At 38.1% G+C, this 23751-nt stretch overlaps 1 protein-coding gene across 2 annotated transcripts; it reads left to right on the plus strand.

Moving 5' to 3' along the window:
* Positions 1 to 146: 146 nt before the first annotated feature.
* Positions 147 to 23263, plus strand: GSPT1 (G1 to S phase transition 1; the record flags this gene model as incomplete). Of its 2 annotated transcripts, none has more annotated exons than XM_084296138.1 (15): positions 147 to 579; positions 11684 to 11731; positions 12128 to 12169; positions 12899 to 13126; positions 14142 to 14175; positions 15615 to 15692; positions 16882 to 17062; positions 17405 to 17559; positions 18826 to 18966; positions 19739 to 19832; positions 20173 to 20253; positions 21061 to 21234; positions 21659 to 21748; positions 22022 to 22190; positions 22768 to 23263. In XM_084296138.1, 15 exons carry the CDS (start codon positions 288 to 290, stop codon positions 22818 to 22820), a joined length of 1860 nt encoding a protein of 619 aa, XP_084152264.1. In that variant the 3' UTR covers positions 22821 to 23263. The 2 variants fall into 2 exon arrangements, with proteins under 2 accessions (XP_084152264.1, XP_084152265.1); XM_084296139.1 differs by lacking the exon at positions 147 to 579 and adding an exon at positions 1181 to 1253.
* Between the last annotated feature and the right edge of the window lie 488 nt (positions 23264 to 23751).

The following is a 23751-nucleotide window of genomic DNA, read 5'->3' on the forward strand; positions in this document are numbered from 1 at the left end:
AGCAGCTCGCGCGAGTCACCATGGGTGTTGTAGTTCCCGCGCCTCGCCTTCGCCGCGCGGCGGGCCGAGGCCCGGGCGAGCTAAAAACTACCAAAATGGCGGCAGGCGAGGCCGCGGGGAGGGGTACGGGAGCTCCGGCAGGCCACACCGCGCTGCGCGTCGGGGCGGCGGAGTACACGCGGAATCGGCGGAGCGAGTGCTGAGTCGGTGCCGCCGCCGGCTTCCCCCTTCCCCCCGGCCGCTGGGAGACGCTTCGGGGCCGCGGAGCCTTGTGGGGCAGACACAAAATGGAGGCGAACGGCAGCGGCAGCAGCAGCGACTCGGCTCCCGACTGCTGGGAGCAGGCGGACATCGAGCCGGGCAGCGCAGCCGGCCCGGGGGCCGCCCCGGCGGGCGGGGAGGCCGAGGCCCAGCAGGAGCTGCTGGGGGCGGCCTTCAGCCGGCAGCTGAACGTCAACGCCAAGCCCTTCGTGCCCAACGTCCACGCCGCCGAGTTCGTGCCGGCCTTCCTCAGGGGGGGGCCGGCGCCCGGCCTGCCGCCGCCCTCGCCCCCGCCCGGCCTGCCGCCGCCGCCCCACGGTGAGCGGGGCCGGGCGCCGCGGCGGGAGGGGGCCGGGGGGGGGGGGGGGGGAGACGGGAGGGAGGGGCGGGGGGAGGCGGGGAGGGGTGAGGGGGGGCTGATGGGGGTCCGGGGGGGGCTGAGGGGGGAGTCCTGGGGGGTGAGGGAGGTAAGGAGGGGAGCTGCGGGGAGTCCTGGGGGGGGGTGAGGGGGATAAGGGGAGGTACTGAGAGGGGGTCGGGAGGGAGCTGAGAGAGGTAAGGGGGGGATTTAGGGGGTAAAGGGGGGAGCTGAAGGGGATCGGGGGGTGGAGCTGAGGGGGGGTCCTGGGGGAGCTACGGGAGCCCCTGGAGGTGCTGAGGGGGGCAAAGGGGGGGGCTGAGGGGAGCCGGGGGTGCGCTAAGGGGGGAGCTGAGGGGGTTGGGGCAGGGGCGCCACGCAGCGGGGCCATCGCGGGGGTTTGGGGGGGTCTCGGGGCGCTGCCCCGCAGCGGGAGGGGCCCCCTGGGTCCGGCTGCTCCCTGCCCTCCGGGGGGGCCCTTCCCGAGCCGGCGGAGGCGCACGGAGCTGCTGCTGAAGCAGCTCGGGAAGTTCCCGGAGGTTTTGGGGGGTGATAGACGAAATGTTAGTGGGGAAAATGGCAGCTGCTGCCTGCTTCAGACCTGTCTTCAATGCCTTCCTGAAGATTGCACCGAGTAGTTAACTTGTTTTCTAATATTATGCTGATAAAAGATTAGTAGGGGAGGGAGGTTTGTCCGGCTGGCCTCAGTCAATGGAAGGCCCTGAAATTTGCCCTGCTTTTAATTTCAAAGGATCCTTGTGTATGCAAACGGTGTTAATGCTACATTTACTTTGCATATGGGAAATTAAAAGAGAGCTACTTTCTAATTTCCAGCTCCAGACTGCACTTCCTCCCAAACATCAGACATGATAGCTAGCGTTGTGGCAGGGTTTTAATGTCACATTACATCTAAGGAGTTTGGGACCTGGTTAAGTATGGTAGTTTAATGCTCTACTATTTTTTTAATTTATATTTTTCTCTATCTCTATTGGTACATTGTAAAACAAACTCATACTTAAGATATTGATTCTAGTAATTTAATTTCACTAAAGCTACTACTTGTTACATCGTGTTTGTTATGATTTCCTGTTAATTGTGGCTTATTATTTATTGCATACTGATTTAATATATGAATTAGTCTTGCACTCTCTAGGATCTAGTCATCTGATGTTAACAACTGAAATCTGTAATTTTCATATGTGATGCTTTAAAATTTGCAGAACAGAATATTAACCCCTTTATTTGTTAGAGTAAATGTTAGGATTCTGTGTTCTCTGCAGCACTCTGTTTTCTAATCTGAAAATGTAGCCTGTGTGCTCTGTAGGTAGGCAATGTATAAGTGCATGAAAATATGTTTTCCAGAAGCCATGGACCAACGACTGGATCCTGCTTAGAATAACTGTGTATGCTAAGGTTTACTGGTGTGAAGGTAAAGCAGATAGCTTGAGGCTGCACTGAACATACAATACACCTTTTAAATCATTTCTAAAATTAATTCTGGTGTGTTTTTCAGCCATTATTACAACATGCGTCAAAGTTTGTTTTTCACTTTGTAATCAATATTGTGACTGAAAACTTTCTTGGAGTTTTGAATGTTAGAATAATTGATTATCCTTCCTGGCTACTTCTGTAAGATTTCTTCTAAGGCTTCCTAATTTAAGAGTTAAGTTACTTTCCCTCACCTACTTGTATTTATTTCTTCAGGCTTTCCTTTTCTTCACTCTTTTGCTACTTGCCAGGTTCATGATAAGCTACTGCCTTTCCAGAGGTTGAAGACAACTTTACTGAAAGCTTGTTGGTCATCTGGAGTGATCAGGAATAGCTTTTCTTCTTCATCTTAGTTGCTGAGCATATTTCCTTTATACTGCTATGATCTACCTGATTTGAATTTGGCTTGCCTCTGTATCTTCTTTAAGGTTTAGAATTCTTTAAGTTTTATAAGTTGAAGTTTCTATAATTGATTTGGGTGTCCATAGGGTTAAGCAGACACAAATCTGCAGGTGTCCCCCCATCCATTTTTTCTTCACTGGAATTCTGTCTTTTTTATGCACTTTTCCAGCTCCGATGTACTTGCTTAAAGAATAATTGACAGTCTTGTCCTGGCAGATATTCATATAAGGTGACAACTACTTTCCTGGCTAGGAGAGCTGGGTGGAGCTTGCTCTGGAAATAAGTCAGAACAGCACGTGACCAGACAATGGTGCTGAATAGGTGACTTTTCAGCAACCCAGTTTGCTATTGCTCCTGTAGGCAATTATGTGTTTCATGGCACGCATCCTGTATTACCTTGTGAGAAAAAAATACTTCTATTTACCATCTGTTTTGAGGTCTGTAGAAATACCTGTTTTGTATTAGCAAGAACCGAAATAAATCTTGATTCTTATGAGGACTCTAAAAAGCTAGTTGTCAGCTAAAGGACTTAAGTGGCCTAAACTTAAGTTTTAGTAATGCTTTTCTCCTTAAAACTTTCTTTCTTGCTGAAATTTTGTTTGGGCCATAATTTCTCAGTAATTCAAAGGATGCTGGAGGTCAAGATAGATGTGCAGTGGCAGCAATGGATGTAGAAAAATTCTGATCTCAGTTGTCTGGTGGTAGTATGTAATAGTGTTTCTTCTTAGGCGCAATAACTTGATACTTGTAAGAATTCTGTAAATTATGGCTAGAGCACTGAAATAATGTTCACAGAAACCAGTCAGAGAACGAGATGCAAACTTCCTAAAACTGTGAGACTCCTGAGATTTGTGTTCCAAGTAGTTTACTTTAAAAGTTATGTCCTGTGTGTGCTTTTTGTTTGATTGCAAATCGTGTGTTAGGGAGAATACCTGACCAATGTTTACCCCTAATGTAATTTTTGCTTGCAGATGTTTCAGAACTAGTTTGGAATTAAATTACCGTTTGATTACATGCGAAAAGAGCACGTTGTTTAAATTTCTGAACCTAAGGAACAGCTCAAAAAAATCTATTCCAAGTGTTGTACTTTGTGAGGACCTGTGTTTATCAAATTGTGTCAAAGTCTAACTCATTTGCTTAGAACCTCTGGGTTCCATCAGAAATGTGAAATAGAGGCTTCTGGATTTTCTGTCTGCAACAGACATCCCTGTACCGGAGTACGTTCCAGTGAGTCATGTCAAGTACATCATGGACAAGTTGTGCTTCTAGGAAAGCTTATTTTAGATAGCAGTTGCTGGACTAGCAAACTCAACTAAATTAAGCCAAGGTGTGATAGTCAATAAAATGGCAGTAGATTGTCTTAGTGCCTCTAAACGTTCCTGATCACAACTGCATCTTGCAGCTTCACTGTTCTGTAGCACCTATGACTTACTCTTATTATGCTTTATTAATTTTGTAAGTCTGTATAAGATACAATTGCATTTTTGTTTGTTTCTACTTCCAGACACCAGGGAATAGTTACAATATATTTTTTTCTTACTAGGATTAATAAGGCTTCTGTTTTCTCATACCTGAGATCCAAACAAAGCTTATCCAAGTGAAAAATCTCTGAAAACGCAGCATCAACTTGCATTTTTGTGGTTACATTTTTGTCATAGTTCTTGAACGCTCACAGGATTTTTGGTAGAATTGATCACAGCTCCCTTGTATGGGCTTTGTTTTATGTTAGGTTTTCTCCTTTTTTGAAGTCATTTTTAACTATTCTCTGTTGATTTCCTTTGAACCAGGAGAGTGAACTAGGTGACTTCCCGGGGTCCCTTTCAACCTGAATTGTTCAGTGTTTTTAAGTATGCAGTGCTTGTGGTAAGAAAAAAGTGTCAGTAATAGAACAGTAACGTGAACAAAATGTACGTGACACATGGCAGCTGGAGTAAGGAAAGATAATGTTTAGCCTTTTGGTGGCATTAGCGCTGTTGTTTCTTTTAGTATGTGTATTGGCCACATGAAGCAAACTTCTGAGTGCATTCAGCAATGACTAGTTTGGGCAACTTGACCATACAGTCTTGAGTAAAGCAGACATCTTGTTTAAGATTCGATGCCTTTTAGATTGTTTCACTCCCTAAATATCCTCACTGGCCTGCAGCAGGCACTTTGGAAATAGTTATGTTCAAGCAGCTGGACATCCTCACTCTTCAATTGCTTTCAATAAGTGGATATAGCATCTATCTTTTTGGTTTTCCCTAGCCTTTATTTTGACCTTGTAGCTAGCTGGAACTTCCACTGTTTCTTTTTTTTTTTTTTTTTTTCACAACCAGAAGCAAGGAAAGGACCTCTAGTATCTTCTGTTTCCGTTCTGAAGCCTATAATTTCCAGAGTAGGATGGTGTCATCACGTTTTCCCCCCAAAATGGTCATCTCTTGCTCTGCCTCGTTCTCTGTTTTAAGACTCTTCTTCGCCAGACTTCACTTTGCATATGAACCTGCAAAGAAAGTCTTTGCAAAAAATTGGTAGGTCCCTGTACAAGAAGCTAGCATATAAAGGAATGCAAGTTTATGTAGTTTACTCATACCAGCATTTGAGTAGCCACATGCTGATGATTTACTCAGAAATACAGAGCTGATAATGCCACTGTTCATAGATCATAATTGTAAACTTGAACTGCTTACATGAAAGCAAATTAATGCGGTATTGTGAATGCCAATGTATGGTGTAAATTCCTGTCATTATCAAAAGCAAGTCTTGATTTGCATCACCACTTGACTATGCAGATCAGTGGTCTGTGTATCAGCCTCTCCAGACGGATGGGCTGCGTCGCCTCCTGTACCCTGGCCAGCATGGAGAAAGGCTGTGTCTTGGCACAGGCTCGCTCGATTACCAGACACAGTGTATACATACAGTGCAGTCAAGGTGCCAGCGCGTTGCACTGATGGTGTTTGTCCATGTCTGAACTGCCCCCAGGCAGGTAGCCAGCGCTGTGTTGTTCCTGTTAGAATAATTCATCAGGCTTGTGGCCTCTGCCTGACTCCAATAAAAGGCAGACCACTAGGAGCAGACTGTGGATTAGATGAACTGTCCTGGAGCCTATGTGCAGGCTGCTGACCGTGGGACTTGGCTGCTCTATTGAAATGAACACAAATAATTTGGGGGTAATTCTTGGATTCTAGTAGCAGTTTCATTTTACAATTTCACTTACTGAATTTGGGGCTTTTTTTCCAGTGTTGTGATGAGACACACAGAAGCAAGAGACGCAGATGATTGAAGCCAAAATAGAAAGATGGTTTTGTTCTATTATGAAGGAATAAACCAGTCAAAATTTGATCAGTGAAATTTGGCTGCTTTGAAGAGGTTTATGTGAAAGTGAAGCTGATCAAATTTCAGTACAAAAGTTCGTTCGGGACAGGTGATGGAATATTGAAAATGCATTCTCTAAAACAGCCTGGGGCAAGTTACACATGATGCGGAACTCTCTGTGTAAATGTTAAGACCCTGGGTTTAACTTTCTAAAAATCTGTGGGATATACTTGTTTTTTATTTTTTATTCTGTTTCTACAGGCTTTTGAGATATAGTCATGAAAGAGTGGAATCCTTAAATGGCTTAATACAGAGCTTGATTTCTTGACTATCTGCCTGAAAAATCAAACTGTCAATTAAGCACAGATACTTGGCTGTAAGGAAAAGGTTTTCCCTGAAAAACCCTGAAAATCCCCATAAGCTTTCTTAGACTCAGTTATGAAGAAGCATGTTGTCTTTAGATAAGATAAACGTAAGGTGTGTCCTCACTGAGGAAGGAAAAAGGTGGGTCTTTTGCTAAGTCAGAATGTAGTAAAATCATATGAATGCAAAGCAAGTGCTAATATTTTTAATTAATATTATGAAGTCATGTTAAAACTCTTAAAACTGCTTTTATATCAGTTCATTGTAAAAACTGGGCATACTTTTTGTCCCCTGGTTAAGCTGGGTCTTAGGCTATGAAACAGGGCAGAGAAGAGGAGAAAATAATTTTAGATATAAGTTAGCTTTCAAAACAACTGCCTTTACTGCTCACAGTGAACTCCTGAAAACCTTTTCTTTCTGTGTATTTTAAAATATTGAGTATAAAATATTTTGTTTAGCTCTAGCATTTATTTGTGCTTAGAATGTTCTTTTGTTTTTTGTCCACTGAGAATCTTTTATTGATTCTTCTGCTCTGTGGGTTGACTTAGACCTTTAATTTTCTACTTCGGTGTGATTTTACTTTATACTTTCTTTTTAGAGAAAAAAGGGAGAAGGTTAGGGACAAACACATGTTACGTAATTCATTAAAATTTTTGAGACAATGACTATTTTGTAAATATACACTGAACTCAGATATTCAAACCACAAGTAAGAGAAGGTGGTGGAAATCCTAAGGTGGGTGTAAGGCATTTCTTTACTCCCTAGCCTTCTAGGAATTCCTCTGAAGGAACTTTTTGCCTGTGTTTGAGCAGCAACAACACACTTGCTGTCCAGACCATCTTAAGTTTTGCAGATGAGACTTGTTTCAAACTGAATTTGTCCCCTTTTTTTTTCTTGTTGTTGTTTATCCTTTCCCTTTATGCTCTGTTGTACAAACCATTTTGCTAGCCCCATTTTCAACCTCACTTGTCAGGTACCAGCACTGCTGAGGTTCTTATCTCTCCTGCAGCAGAGCAGCCTGGGAGCCGAGTTGTGTTAGGCAGAGAGACAAACTGCGGCCTCTCTTCAAGCCATGATAACTGACTCTATGAAGGCATTTGCACTGTGGCTTCAGGTAGCTGCTTCTGGGGAGTTCCCACTGAATAGGATGTGCTTATGTGGAGATAGCTATCTGCTTATTTTGTGCGTCTGGGAAATGCTCCAGTTCAGGTGTAGCTGGAGCTGTTGTTACTGCTTGGCACTTGAATTTGGCTGTAAGACTGTACCTGAGCTGCGGATTCATCTAGGTTGGAAAAGACCTTCAAGATTGAGGCCAACCATCAGCCTGACCTATCAAGTCCCATCACTAAACCTCGACCCTGTTGTGCCACACATTCTTCCAGACCAGCAAGTAACACTGTGCACTCTGGCTAGCGGGAGGCAGAACGTCTGATTGCATGCCATTTGTAGTTAGCTACTTCTTTTTCTGTATTTTCTTTCCACAGCTGGCCAGCTGTGACCCTGTGTTTGCTCCAGTATGCAGTGCTTTGTGATGAAGTGGAGGGGTCTCGGCAGGTCTTACCCTGTCTCTGGAACAACACTTCTGATATTGGTCCTCAGCATACCAGCTATACCTGGCCCATACTTGAAAATCTTGTTCCATTCTAATATAAATTTAATTCTAAAGCAGTTTTCTGTTGAAATTGCTAAACTACTGATGTTGTTATGTTCCTGGCTTATATACTAGTTTAAAACAATATTTTCAGGGTGAAAAACATACTTTAACTTTTAATTGGTTCTACTTGTGCAGTCTTGGTTATTGTACAACCAAAACACATGCAAGTACAAAACTGGATGCGATACACAACAAATGCATCAGCTATAGTAGAACACAGAATGAATTAAATAGTCAAGGTATGTTCCTGCACTATTTGGGGGGAACATCAACTGAGTTAAGAGACCAGTCATCCTGCTTTAAAAACAGTGCACTTCTGGACTCATTGGGACCATGCATACTCCTTCAGAGAATTGTGTTTTAAAAAGTTTTACCTTTTCAGATGAGATTATGAATTACATCAAGTCCTTGTTTAATGGTCTAGCAGTAGATTAATGTAACATATGTATCCACTTTTACCTTCAGCATTGATTTAAAACAAAAATGTCCTAGGGCTCTGATGTTCAAGAGAACTGAAGATAAAGTGCTTGCCTCCTGTAATGCAGCGAGTCAGAAATGCAAAAGCAGTTCCTGACTTACAGTTTGAGGAGAGATGGAGTATGAAGGATGCTATATAAAATCTAATTGTTGTTAGCCATATGTAAAGCCAAGAATTTGAAAGATTACTTAACTACAATTTGACATCATTTAAGGCATGTTCTGACTTTAAAACCGTATTTCATGCAAGCTGCATTTTGAATCCCACTCATGTGACAAGAATCCTGTCTGAAGAGCGCTTGCAGATGAGGATCTAGAGTTGTCAAGCTCAACTTGAAATGTTGAGCTTACTTTGCTGACTTCCAGAAAACACCGAATTTAAAACTTTGCATGTCTGCTTGAGTATAGTGGAGAGAATAGGATAAGTTACAAGGGCAATTTAGAACCTATCTCAGTTTGCCTTGCCTTTAAAGGCGTTTTGTTACAATGACATTTACCTCATGGGGAAAATGAGCAAGGTTACTTCAGTTCACTGGGTTTGTCCAGATGTTTTGCTGCAGAGACAGCATGGAGTTTGGACCTCTTTTCATGTCATAATGCAGTACTGAGTCCTAGGTAGCAAGCCTATCTAAACTAGATTTAAAATTGTCTTTTTGTGATCCACAGATTCCCTAGGCTGCTTCAGAACTTAAGGTGTTTTTCCTTGAATTATTGAGAGTGCTGTTCTGTCACCTCTGTCATGGCACCGGGAGCACTTATCTACCAGCTAATAAATTGCTTTAGAGAGCTGATCTGTTTTTTGGTTGAAAGAGTTTTGTGCTAGTTCAGTTTTTGGTCAGACCAGCTCTGTCTGTGGAACTTCATTGGTTGTCTGTGCACCAGGGCTGACAACAGAAGGGACAGAAAAAAAAGCACAACGTGGCAACCCAGCAGTTTAAGCAGCAGTAGAACTGCATCCTTTTGGGGTGCTTGTCTTCAGGCGTGCTGCAGGGGATTTGCTCATTTCCACACAGAGCAAATGATAAATCTGACTCTTCAAAGCCCAGACTTCTCTCGTCTATTTGTTTGCAATGCACCAGTGCGCAGAATAACCTGCCTTAACCTGAAGTCATTGAACAGAAGTAAGCAATTCCTAAAAGGGATTTCTTTCTATCACTTAATGCCTGTTCTTCTTGAAATTAAGAGTATTTCTGTTTTACTTGGTTTCTCTACAATGCACTCTTTAAGAGAGTGGTTTGTATTCCTTTCCTACTTTGAAGGAACAGTGCATATTTCAGTGTATTTCATATACAGAAGTCCTCTTGCAAAATGTGTCTCCCACTTTGTGTATCAAAGTGACCAGAATTTAATCAGTGACTGTGGAAATAGCTGAATGTCTCTTGCCCCTTGTTTCTGTGTGGCATTAGTACTGTTTGGCATCCATACACAAACTATATTATTGATTTCTTTCTAGCATGCCTAGATTTGTATAAAATTTAACAGATGGGCATGCTTTCAGGAGTGCTGCTCTTTGAGAGAATGAACTCTGTTTCCATACTTCTTAGGTTAACAATTTGTTATTTCATCTGTTATTTGTGAAGGAACTTTTCTTTCCTTCTCTAGTCTGTATGCCTGTTGGATTACATACCAGAAAATCAGAACCAAAATTTTTATGAATGTTGGTTGATTGCTGTATTTTAAAAGTTAAAGCAACTCTTCAGCTACTTGTAGAGCTTCTGTTTTGAGGCAAGCGTGTAAGTACTGTCATGTAAGAAGTTTTTCACTATGGAGAGACTTCAGGAGTGAAATCCTGAGCTTGCTGAAATGGCGCTGTAATGAAAGCTCTGCAGGCCAACCACAGTACGTGTGAAATAGCCAACAGTCTTCTGAAGCGTTGCAAAACAGGCCTTTGGTTCATGCCTAGATTCTGTGCCACCTGCTTACCACGCTCAAGTGGGATGATTTGGGTCTCTTCCAGCTCTCAAATGAGAGTAATATTTCTTGCAAGGACTCTCAAGGTATTCTACCCGTATGTTTTTCCTTACTCTATGAAATCATTCTTTTAAAGCTTTATTCCTGCGATATTGGGACCCTGGCATGAGGATCATGTATGATATGATACAGGAGTGTAGGGAAACTTGTTCTGAACAGTTTTGTCTGTGTTGCTGTGCCCTTTCTGCGGCTGCTGGTCACTGGGTGTTATGCTCTGACCCACATTCACCCTGCCTGCAAGCTTTGTCATCTGGACCTCTTCCAGGTTTTCCAGCGCTGCTCCAGTTTATAGAAGTCTGCAGCAAATACACAAACAATGCTAAAGTAAAGAGGCTTAGAATCAGGTCCTTCTCTACATGTTTTTGTTCCTTTGAGGGATTTTTTTTTTTTTTATTCTGTAGGTCCCATTATGCATATAGAGCAAGTAATGCTTTAAGGTCTGTATTTTTATAGTGGGGCTGAAGGAGAGCTGGCAGTACAGTTACATAGAGGGTATGAATATGTTAGGTGAAAAAAAAATAAGGAGATGAACTTGTTTCAAAGAACTTTGAAGTGTACTTTATACCACAGTAAAAATAAAAAGGTTAAGATTTTAGGGATAATTTCAGAATGCCTCTTGATTGTGTGGAACAACGTCCCTAAACTTGAAGTGGTATAATTGTTAAGTGGAACATACCATACTTAGTAGGTTTAGTAATTAGTTATACCTCAGCATATAGTTTAATGGCATCGTTGAGTGCTTAAGGAGGTTGATCTATCCAAATAACCTACTTGTGGCCTTGATACACACAACTGGTGAGATTGCTCTCTGAGTACCATGGCTATATTACAGTGTTTAAGAGGACTGGCAAACTCACTAGGTATATGAATGAATTATCTCTTGACCCTAATAACTAGAGAAGATTTTAAGAACTTAAAAACATTGAAACAAGCTATGAAGAATGTGAAATTTGAGTCCCAGTAGCATTGTAGGCACAACTAGAAGGTGAAGCTAGGAGAACGTTACCATACAGCTGTGATGCGGCAAACACATTGTTTCAGTGAAACTGGTTTTCCATGTTTCTAAACATCAGTTAGATACTAACACTTAAAATAGCAAGTGTGCCCCCAAAGTGTGGGGTGGAACAATACTATGTGCAGAAAAATTACTTCCTTTAGAACTTGATAAGTGTATCCTTTTTTTTTTTTTTTTTTTTTTGGGGAGTTGGGGATGGAACTGTTCAGAATTGATGTTTTACTTTCAAATTTTTTAAGCAGTGTTCTTTAGAAGTACTTGTGCTTGGAAACTATATTTAGTACTGCTGGGGTTTGGTTGTTAAATACACTTGGCAATAAAGTTGGAAGAATGGTCTTTGCTGTCTAAGTGTAGAAATTGGTTACAACAGTATATTTTAAAAATTGAACTTTTTTCTTTGCAGGTGCACCCGTAGAAGCTTCTCCGGAGGAGCAGACAGCCTCTTGTGAAGGTAATTGTTCTCATGCTCTGACAACATGCAGTGTAGCTCCATTAAATAAACTTTAACAAAATTATTGCAAAGCATCTCCTTTTTAAAAATGTGTGCGATCCTTTTCTAATATTCATTCTTTGTCACCATGCTGCTGTTGTAAGGCAGTGTGGTTATCAGTGGTTATTTACAGTGTTATACCAAATCAAGCAAAGCACACAAGGACCAACTGGTTTATTGAAGGCCATAAAGCTTGCATGAAGCAAAATTTAAAAATCTGAATGTCTATATTAAATAGCATAGGAAAGTGCCCAATCACCTGAACTATCCTTTTATTAATTTACTCTATTACTCTGTGTTCTTGATGCTGTCTTGGTAAATAGATGTAGTTTGTGATTCCTTTTTTTTTTTCCCTAGGTTCAAATGCTGCTGCTAACATGGAAATTTCAGAATCTGTTGGTAAGATGAGAGTTGTTCAATTTCACTATAATAGGGCTACAAAATAACAATTACTGTGCTTTTGCTGAATCATTGTAAACAAAATTGAAGAATACCTTATTGAGCCATTGTATTTTGGTCTTTACTGTTTTTCATTGTGTCTTTATATTTGGATTAGCAAAGAGATAATTGACCACTAGTGTGCATTGACAGACGCATTTAGATTACTTTGAACAGTGAAAAAAGCATCAGCTCTTCATTCAAAAGTCATTTTATATTGCAAAATAGTCTCACTAACATGTGAAATGGCAACTAACATAAAATAGTAGTATGAATAATCAGAACATGGAAATTGTATCATTCTCTTTGTATGGCTTATGGGAGAACTTAAACCATTCTTTCTCCCTTTTTCTTTCTAAACATGGCTGTCTACAGATTCAGACCAACATGATAGACTGTGTTGATCTTCAGATGTGTTTTTCCCATTAAGTTTTTACTTTATTAAAACAGAAGTCTCTTCAGTTCTGTGAATCAGTTTTCTGATGTCAGCATGCAAAAAAAAGTTTGAAAGCTCCAAGAAATAACCATTTCAGAAACAAGCAGTTGCCTTTTTTCTTAACAGAAAAATACATTAACAGACTGAATAATTGAAATCTTGTCATTTCATTTTGAGGGGTGGAAGCTTTTCTCAGTAGTCACTGCTTTTAGTTTCTTGTTCTATTTGAATATATCTAATTGGTTAATTTTTAGTGGAAAATGGAGAGACAGAAATGTCCCCAGAAGAGTCATGGGACCACAAAGAAGAAACAAGTGAAGCGGAACTAGGAGGTGGTCCATCAGTGGATTCAGGGCCTTCTGAAGAAAGCGCTCAGGAAATGATGGAAGAAGAGGAGGAAATACCAAAACCTAAATCTGTTGTAGCGCCACCAGGTGCTCCTAAAAAAGAGCACGTAAATGTAGTATTCATTGGTCATGTAGGTAAGTTGTAAGTGAATGGGAGGTAACTGAATCTTTGCATTGTGTACGAGGTGAAAGGATTAGAAATGAATCCTGCTTTTTCTAGTAATGCATATATTCATCCTGTCTTGAGGGTAGTAGGAGCATTCATCTTAATGAAGCTACTTTGGAAAAAATAAATAATTTAAAGCAGATCTTTCAGGGATAGAGTGACAAGGTACTGCTTGGGTTTTCATGGACACAACAGCATCTGTGTTCATGATTCCTCAAGTACCTGCTCTTTTAAATGCCAAAGTTATGTATCTGTGTTAGCGTTCCAAAGGACAGAATCAGAAAACAATGCTTCTTTTCTGCTTTAAATAATTTCAGAAAGCTCTTATTGTTAGTAATTACTAAATCAGAAAATAATGTTCAGAAGATTAAAAATTACAGATCTCTAAACAATGGAACAACTTAATATAGGGCTAATACGTAAGAATTTGTAGTACAGCATCCCAGCTGAGTAGTTTCAACAAATTCCAGAAGAATCTTAAGTGATGTCAAATGTATTTAGGAGTGACTGAATCATGAGCTCTAGATTTTTCACATGTATAGACTTATTACTTTAAAAGCATTGTAACTTAGCTGGGTAAGCTCAGAACTAAGTCACACAAAATAAAGAGGCAGTGGGCAGAGATACATCCCAATATTGAAGAGTAGCCTATAGGAGTTGGTAACAAGGGAGAAAGGGAGTGGGGAAAGGGCTTTTGCACATGTTTAACCCATGCTTTTGCTGGATCACAGCTTGTTGGGTGTTCTTTGATTACAGATGATGCCAAGTTGATATGTATCAAAAACATGATTTTCAAAATTCAGTAATTGAATTGACAGTGAACTCTTGTGGAAACAAGGGAAGCTGAGAGATACTTCAAAAAAGTAGAATTAGGAAAGGCATCTTTGGAAACAAATCAGATGACATTGATCTTAATTACTTTCCTTTTTCTTAGGATTTTATTTTAAATTGTGAATGATTTAACTATTTCCTTGTTTTTTTTAGATGCTGGCAAGTCAACCATTGGAGGACAAATAATGTAAGGAAACTAAAAATATTTAAGAGATTGATCTGTTTTGTGGGTTAATATATATTACATAAAATATTTTCTTTCTGTATTTGATCATCATAGATTAATATTTTTATGATAAAATATCATTGTCTATTTAGTGTAGTTGCTTATTCTCTTTGGATTTTTTTTAAATTCCAGCAGATTTAAGATCAGAAGTTTCACTTAATGGAAACAACTGCAAAAGCATGCATTATTAAATTTTAAAACTTGCTTTTTTAGAGCATAACTCTGTTTTTCTTTGTACTTTTAAATGCAGTTGAAATTGCTTTGTATCATTTGTTAAACTTTGTCCTTTTTGTGAGAATTTACAAAGAAAATGCTTATTCCCTAGTGTTAACATCGTCAAGCTTGACTGGATTTTAAAATATGAAAATAAAAAGTTAACCTTTTAAGTCTGTTTTACAAACAGCATCTAGAGGTTGCAATACTCTTATGAGACAAAAGCAAATAAATGCAGTTCAATCTTATAGTTTGTCAAAAACAAGAAATGGAATGTAGTACATGAAGAAATAAATGCTATCCTGCTGATGCAAACTATTGCTATGATTTAAAATAATATTCTCAGGAAAAGTGGGAGGTCTTTGTCTTGGCATTTTCATTCTGTTTTGTTTTTGACCAAACTGGAATGTCGGAACTGTCATGCTACATTTAACCTTGTTGCTCATACTACAGCAAATTAGCATTTTGTTATCTGATGTATGTTCTCTGTGTACAAGGAGATGTCAGTTCTTAACACTCCTACCAGTGTGTTAGGTTCCTAAAGTTCTCTGTAGGAATCTTTCTGTTTTTCATTTTTGCAGAAGATCCCTTTGTTGTAAGGAGGGGGAAAGAGGGTAACCAAATTGTCAGTAAACCTTTATTTACTGTTGTAAATTTTCCTTGTAAACTATGCAGATTACTGTTATTAGAAGATCAGGTAAAAATACCTGAGTGAAAAATCTGAAAGTTGTAATGTTATAAAACTGTATACTCCTCACGTACCTGTTTTGATAATTGAAAGATATCTCTTAAAATATCAGGTTACTTCTTCTATGTAAGGAGTGAAAACAAAAATATTTTCCTTTACATTTTAGAAATATTTCATTTATATTTATTTTAAAAATTCTTATCTCAATTTTTACTCAAATTTTGAAAGATTGGATTTCTCTGACATGTACATAGCAGACATATTTCCTTTTCAAAACTTGCCACTGCAGAATGTTTTACAGAGGCTAAAAAAAAGATCTCAGCTAAAGAAATAGTGTCATACTTTTTACTGATAATTGTGCGGATTTCTACAGAGAAATTCCACTGCTGTTCACATCAGACTGTTCGATTTTTTTATTTTTTTTCCAAAATAATCTGTATGAATTGCGTAACTACTTAATTACATTTTTGTTTATGTAAAATTGCTTTTTTTTTCTTAGGTATTTGACAGGAATGGTTGATAAAAGAACACTTGAAAAATACGAAAGAGAAGCTAAAGAAAAAAACAGAGAAACATGGTATGAAACTTACTAAGATAATAGTCTGCTTTTTACTTTGTGCTGTGATGAAAACAAACTGTTTTTTAATCTCTGTCCCCGTGGAACTTTATTATTGCTGGAATTGATTTGGTTTGTGGGGGGAGGAATCACTTGTTTTCCTCCACTACTTCTTTAACCAGGTCTATATGAAAACAGTGTGATTCACAATTCACATTGCAACAGGTTTTGCTGTTCTTTTATTTTTTTTTATTTTTAGAAAGTGCCTAGTTATCTGGTAGAAGGAGTACAAGGCAGAAGCTTTTCTCAGGCAGCCTTTGGGATTATTGTATCTGTCTTTTACCTGTAAACAGCAGAGAGGTATCTGAAGACAGAGATCAAATCAGTCAGTAGGGCAGATGCAAGATGAGAGCAAGTGAACGGTTTTGGCAGTAGTATTTATTCATATAAAAACGAAGATACAAGGTCCAGAGTTGTTAAGTTTACTCTGGGTAAGAAGATGCTACTCCCATGTATAGATTTGGGGGCTTTGTTTGTGTTTTTCTTTTATTTGTGTGTGTGTGTTTTTATACAGCCCATATAGCATCCTGCTTCTTTTGCCCTCAGTTTCTGGAAAGCTGATTTCGCTTTTGGAACCTTTTAGTTTCATTTCATCTGCCTAACTTTAAGTCTAACTTGGTTGTCTGTCAGTGGGATAAAATATAATTAGGAAGGAACAAGCATTGATATGATCAAAGATAAGATGAATAAAGGATATAGGATGGGTATGAATATAGGATGAATACTGTCTATTTCATCATCAACTTCTGTTTATGTTTGAGGCAATAAGAATATGCAAATCAGAGCTAATTTTTGCGTTAATTGTGTTGAGAAAAAGGATTTTTTTTTTTTATTTGATCCAGAACTGCCTTTCAAACTGAGGCAAAGGTTAATACTTTAGTATTTGAGGTGAGATCATACCTGGAGAAGTTAGGAATTGAAAACTGTTGTTCAGAATTGCACAAGTCTATGTGAAGGACAGCTAGCACTAGGCAATATGGCTTACTAGATATTCAATAAAAGTGACTATTGGTGTTGGACAAGCTTTAGTTTGGCAGTGCTAATGTGGTTAAAAGTGTTGAGTGGAAAAAAGATGTTACGATAACCGGATTTTCATACTTAATTTTAGTAAAAATTAATATAAAGCAATATTTCGTCATTTTTTTTGTAGGTACCTTTCGTGGGCTTTAGACACAAACCAAGAAGAACGAGACAAAGGTAAAACAGTAGAAGTGGGTCGTGCCTATTTTGAAACTGAGAAGAAACACTTCACTATTCTAGATGCTCCTGGGCATAAGAGCTTTGTTCCAAATATGATTGGTGGGGCTTCTCAAGCTGATCTTGCAGTGCTGGTAAGGACAAATCAGATATTTATTTATTTATTGTGGAATTAGTCTTTTGATTTTTGTTGGTTTACTCATTTCATTGGTCATAGTGGCCAAAAATTAAAAATCGTAAGTTGAGTCTTTTTTGGGATAACTAAACAGCTTCATAAAATTGTCCACGGTTTTCATGTGTTTTTTATGTCCCAGCAGAAACTAATGGATAATACTGAGGTTATACCAGTGTATTTTAAAAGCTTTTACCAATTTTGACTACCAAAAGTTATTTTTGATTAAGGTGATATTACCCATTGTCTGTTTTTCTGCTGAGAAAATTGTAGAACTTTTATTAAAATGTATGTTTTTAATTAGGTTATTTCTGCAAGAAAAGGAGAGTTTGAAACTGGATTTGAGAAAGGTGGACAAACAAGAGAACATGCCATGCTAGCAAAAACAGCAGGTGTAAAACATTTAATAGTTCTTATTAATAAAATGGATGATCCAACTGTAAACTGGAGTAATGAAAGGTGAGTTTGATTTAAAAAAAAAAAAAAAAAAAAGTGAAAGATACTGAAATGATTCCTAACCAAAGTAATTTTGTATCCCACTTTGCTGGAAACTTAGAGGCTTTATACTGAATCTGAAAGGAAGTGACTCTGCTTTCAGTAGTTCAGTTTGCCAGATTCTTGATTGTTTGGCCACGTTTCTGCAAAGCTCATATCTTAGGTTTGGTGAGAACAGCATTATCCTGTTCAAATAACACAGGGTAGATGCATACAAGGTGGAGTTGTTCTTTTACGATAAGCTGAACTGAATAAGCAAATAATATATTAAGTATTTCACGACTGCAGTCTGAGAAGGAGGGAGGAAGGGAATCTTGCAGTGTTATGGGCCAGGTAAAAATAACTAGAAAGACAATATGTAATCCTTAAATAACTGTAATAGTAAGGATTGAGTTCTTCTTTTCTGCTTTAATGCTCAAATGTTACAAAAGAGCTTTAATTTTCTTAAGTGTCAGAACTTAGGTCTTTGTAAGGCTTCTGTCACATCTTCTTGTCCCTTCAAGCTAGATGCTAAAAAGCATAATTTGGTCCTTTCCTAGAGATACTTGTGTAGTGATGGGATACAGTTTTTCCTTCTACAGTATGATAAGAAGAGTTGTCAGAGAACTTGCTGTGCTATCAAGAATCATGAAAGTTCTTGAGGAAAGCTATGAGGGATTATGCAAACTTACAGCATCAGCCTGGTTTGCTAGGAGGATAAGGCGTGGCCAATTGTGCTGTCTTGGTCCTGCCCCAACCTTCCTCAATTTTTAACATTATTAAATTCATCAGAAACTGAGAGGAAGAACTGTAATAGATAAAAATAGCAGTAAGTTTTTACAAAACGATACAGAAGATTGGAAGAAAGAAAACTATTGCTAGGGTGAAAGCCCACAGAATGACCTTAGTAGCTGTCTGCTTGGTCTGTCTTGCTACCTTCGCCTGTATCTCTAGCTTAAAAGCAGATGCAGCATGTGTTGTTGCTTACCCAGCCTAGTAATTGGGGTATTTGGGAGAGAACTGGTGGTACTTTATGGAGCAGAGGAATGAGGGAAGTAAGCAATACCAAGTTGTGCTGGAAGATTGGGGAGAAGATGAAAACAGGCCACCAAATTCTATTAGTTTTGCTACTTACAGAATAACTTAACTCACAAAAATTAAACAAGTCTGATTTTGTTGTTGTTTTTAAGCATAATATTATGTCATGTTGGATAATTTCAGTTTATCTTAATGTGCTTGTCGTTTTAATAGATATGAGGAATGTAAAGAGAAACTGGTGCCGTTTTTGAAGAAAGTTGGCTTCAATCCCAAAAAAGATATTCATTTCATGCCCTGCTCAGGACTGACTGGAGCAAACCTTAAAGAACAGTCAGAATTCTGCCCTTGGTATATGTATGTATTGTAAATTCAATTACTTTTATATTAGTTATGTTTCAATAAAAGCAAAATGCTACAGTGAAGTTAGGAAGAAGTATAGAATGGCGTATTGTAGCTGCGTTCAGGAATTCCTGGCTGAAGTGCTTAAGGAAATGGGATCACAGCAACAAGGACACAGAGCTATGTAATCAACCAAATAAAACCATTTGCTAACTGCAGAAGATTAAAGTTAGCAGACTCTTTAAAATATTAGCAGTATTTATTAATTTTTGGCTTTGTGAAATGGAATGCAATACCATCATGTGAATTTTCCAGTGATGCTGCATTGGACCTGTTGCTAGGATGAGTAATTGTTTGATATGAACAGTTTGATTGAAAATGGATTCTTGTTAGTGGCAAGTCATGTCTCCCACTGGGTTTCATATTTTCCAATATTGTTCATGACAGCTAAAATGTATTAACAAAAAAATCTTATTTGGAACTAGCTAATGGTTTTGCATATCCAAAACAAATTAAGTAAATCCAGCAAGATTCTCAAGGGGATAATGAATGTATGTGAAATATGCCTGGGACTGTAACTTTAAAACTATATGTGCTTCCTAGGTGTTAACATGTTATTTAGGGTAATGTTAATGGTGGACTTTTATGATAGATATAGATGTCTAAGAGGTCTTGGTACTTAATGATGACAGAATGAAAATCTTTGTGAAACTGCATTTATCCATTCTGAGCAATTTTTAAATAGATGGGTGCTCATGTAACTGAAACAAATGCCTTCTGCTTTTAGTGGACTACCATTTATTCCCTACCTGGATAATTTGCCAAACTTCAACCGTTCAGCTGATGGACCAATCAGGCTGCCAATTGTGGATAAATATAAGGTATGATTTAAAATAATAGTATTGAAAATATAAATGTACTATTTTCAGGAAGCAGTAAATGCACTATTTAACATATTGTTAGAGCGTATCCGTTTTCTTTGATATGTCTGCATTTCCAACAGTGGAATAGTGGCGGGGAAGGGATGTAATTCATTTGATGTTATATGAGACTCAAAACTGGTAATCTTTCATGAAAATAGCTTCCAAAATATTAAATATTGCAGTGGTATATAACTTCATAGGGTTAGGTAATCATACTTAGAATTAAGTATGATATTTTAAAGAGACAGACTCTTTAGAAAAAAGTTTGTAATTTTTATGTAATTTCTTTTCATTGAAGGATATGGGCACTGTGGTCCTTGGAAAGCTGGAATCAGGTTCTATTTGCAAAGGACAACAGCTTGTGATGATGCCAAACAAGGTATGGATTAGACATCTAGAACAATTCTGCTCTGAAAACAGCTTGGTTTTTAAATATATTAATTACTTTAAATCAGAAAACTTCCTATTGTTTAATTGAGCAGAAGTAAGCACTCATCTCATATGAGCAATGTACCCAAGTATGTGTTTGTGTCTCATTGACTTCCTTAGAATTTGGAACTCAAGTTATGTATCCTCAGTAAACTGAATTGCTGGGCTACACATCATAGTTCGTTTGAACTGTGTATTACTTTGTATGCCTTCTGTACAAATGCAGACTTCTTTTGCTGTGGGTTAGTAATGTTCAAAACTTTTTTTTGTTCTTTTTTTTTTTAAGTTTTTTTTTTTTTAAGTTTTTGCCAGATGGAAATAAGAAAAAAAGTTAAAAGGATACAAACAGTAAACTGTAACAGACAATAGCTCTTAATAACACTGCTTGACATATTATTTGGGAGAAATTGAGAAACTAAATGCTTTTAACCAAACTGTTATAGAATTAGTCAATAATATGTCTGTCTCTCTCATCACTTCATAAGTTTTAAACTAACTTCACTTTGAGACATAGCAGATGTCTTTGAAATTTGCTTTCCATTGAACATATTGAGTTATATGAATTAAAGTCTATTTGAATAAATATGCTGTTTAAAACATTAGTCATTCAACTATTTTACATTTTCTGAAGCTTGGAGAACTAAATATAATGGATTTAGACTTTGGGTTTCTTTAAAATCCTGTCATATCAGTGATTTTATTTTTTTTTTACCCAGCTGAAATATTCAATAATTGAAAACTGCATTTTTGCTTTCAGCACAATGTGGAAGTTCTTGGGATCCTTTCTGATGATGTAGAAACTGATTCAGTAGCCCCAGGTGAAAATCTAAAGATCAGACTGAAGGGAATTGAAGAGGAAGAGATCCTTCCAGGATTTATTCTCTGTGATTCCAACAACCTGTGTCATTCTGGACGCACGTTTGACGCCCAGGTAGAATAATTAACATTTGGTTACCGTGTAAGTGGGGAAACTGCATTGAAATATTTTGCCTGTGTTTCACCAAATCCGATTTTCAGTAGTTCTAGGTTTCAGTTGAGATTTCTCATTTGCTATCGAATCTCTAAATTGACAATTACATTCCTATTCCAACATCATCAGTCTGACTTTTGAAAATGTCATCCATTTTGAACGGAACTTCTCAATTAAGTTTTGGTCACCTCTAATCTTAAAAGAAAGACCTTGGTATGCCAATGTTTCATTCTTTCATATTAGAAATAATTTGGTCATCTCTTTAACAAATATGTTGTTTGTGTATTGTTGAAATATGCATTTTAATATAGTTCTGTATTCAGTTATTTTATGCTGTTTTATACTAAAATGAGGAAAAATGAACTTATTTTTAATTGTTTTACAGATAGTGATAATTGAGCACAAATCCATTATCTGTCCAGGTTATAATGCTGTGCTGCACATCCACACCTGTATTGAAGAAGTTGAGATAACAGTAAGTGTCCTTAAAATATCAGTAAGCTCTGTTGTGATGTGAATACAGACAATGCACTTGGGGTGAAGAGTTCTTTGGAGTGACTAATATAACAAAGCTCCAGCCTCGATTGGAATCTTTGGTCAGTACTGTAACACAACCAAAAATGTCTGCAACTGTTAGCATAAGCCTTCTGAAAAGTGCAGTAGGTAATGATGGATTATCTTTATGCAGTAAGTCTCAGAAGTTCCTCTCTAAGACAACATTTCCATCTTTTTTTCCCTTCTTTTACAGGCCTTAATCTGCTTGGTGGACAAAAAAACAGGAGAAAAAAGTAAGACACGGCCACGCTTTGTGAAACAAGATCAAGTATGCATTGCCCGTTTAAGGACAGCAGGAACTATCTGCCTTGAGACATTCAAAGATTTCCCTCAGATGGGTCGCTTTACCTTAAGAGATGAGGGTAAGAGTGCTTGATCAACAATTAACTGCTACAAAAATACAGTTATTTCAAATAGATCATGCATGGCAATGAAGTATTAAAATGCTGGCATCTAGTTGAACTTAGTGTATCTGTATAACAATGGAAAGCAAACATAAGTAAATTTTTGTGCGGAGTTCCTGCTGGTAACAAGAAATGTGTTTTATTTTAGAGGAATAATGTGCATTGTAAAACAAATGGTTGAACCTGAAAAATTAGCAGCACTGTTTTCCTAACGCACCCTGGAACCTTAAATGCAGAAAAGATAAGGGAGTTTGTTACCTTTAAAAGCATTAAACAAGTCTGGCAGAATGATTCTGCTTTGCACTCCTTAAATGAACATAGAGTACACTTCCCACAACTCATACTGTATTCTTTCCTGTGAAAATCACAGTTTCTCTAAGTTTTTGCTGTGCTTTCATCTTACAATACAGTAATTTATTCCGTGTTATTTCTAGTATTCTGGAGAGCCTGTATGTGTGGGGAAAGCTTTCATGTTCTTAGAGATTTACGCTTTTTCGCAATATATGTAACTGTAGTGTTTGTCTCCTTGGTTTAGGTAAGACCATTGCAATTGGAAAAGTTCTGAAACTGGTTCCAGAGAAGGACTAAGCATTTTTCTCAATGACCCCCGCACAATACTGTGAGGAAAATCGACTCTGCAAAAGCCTACTTCACACCGCCTTCTTATTTTCTGCCCATTGATAAACTTCTCCCCATATTTTGCAAAGACAAATTTCACAGCAAAGGTCCACATTATGTCAGCTTTCTCATATTGAGAGCTCTGCTATGCCACTGTTGAATTCCCCCCCCCAAATTTTTTTTCTCCCAAATTCTGCTTCCTTGGAAAGATTCGGCAATAGCTTTGTAAGTGATGTGGACATAATTGCCTATAATTATGAAAATCTAACGGATTTTTAATGTTTAATTTCCCCCAACATATATATGAAGACCTTTTTTTTTTTTTCCAGGCAGATCATTCAGAGTGTGCGAGTGTGTGTGCACATGTTACAAAGATGACTACCATGTTAATAAACTATTCAATTTGAAATCTTTTTCGGTATTTGAATTGCTTTTGAATAATGTTTTTTATCCAGATGTAACACAGTTGCATTAGCTTTTTAACTTTCCAGTAACCTCGATATTTGGTTATCTGGATTTTTCTAAACTCCTCAGCCTCCCCACACACACAGTTTTAAACGAGGCAATTAGGCACTCAGCCAAGTTTGTATTAAAAGAATTAGTTTTGCCCCCTTCCCTTTGTTGAAGGCATTCTTAAAATGAAAAACATTCATGCAAATGTGGCACCTTCATTAGCTTTACATTTGTTAATATCTTCAGCAAACTTAGGTTGACTTAACATCATTACTAGACACAGTAAGTCAATTTTGAAGGCTAAAACTACATATTGTGTCTTTATAAAAATTCAGCGTTGTTAAATTCTTAACTGCAGAAAATGCTAACAACCAGTAAATCAGTGAAATTGCGAAAATAAGAATCTGTGGCAATAGTGCCTATTAGTATTTATAAGAGCTACATTTTG

The sequence above is a fragment of the Netta rufina genome, assembly GCF_964035555.1.
Source record: "Netta rufina genome assembly, chromosome: 15".
NCBI classification, from domain to species: domain Eukaryota; kingdom Metazoa; phylum Chordata; class Aves; order Anseriformes; family Anatidae; genus Netta; species Netta rufina.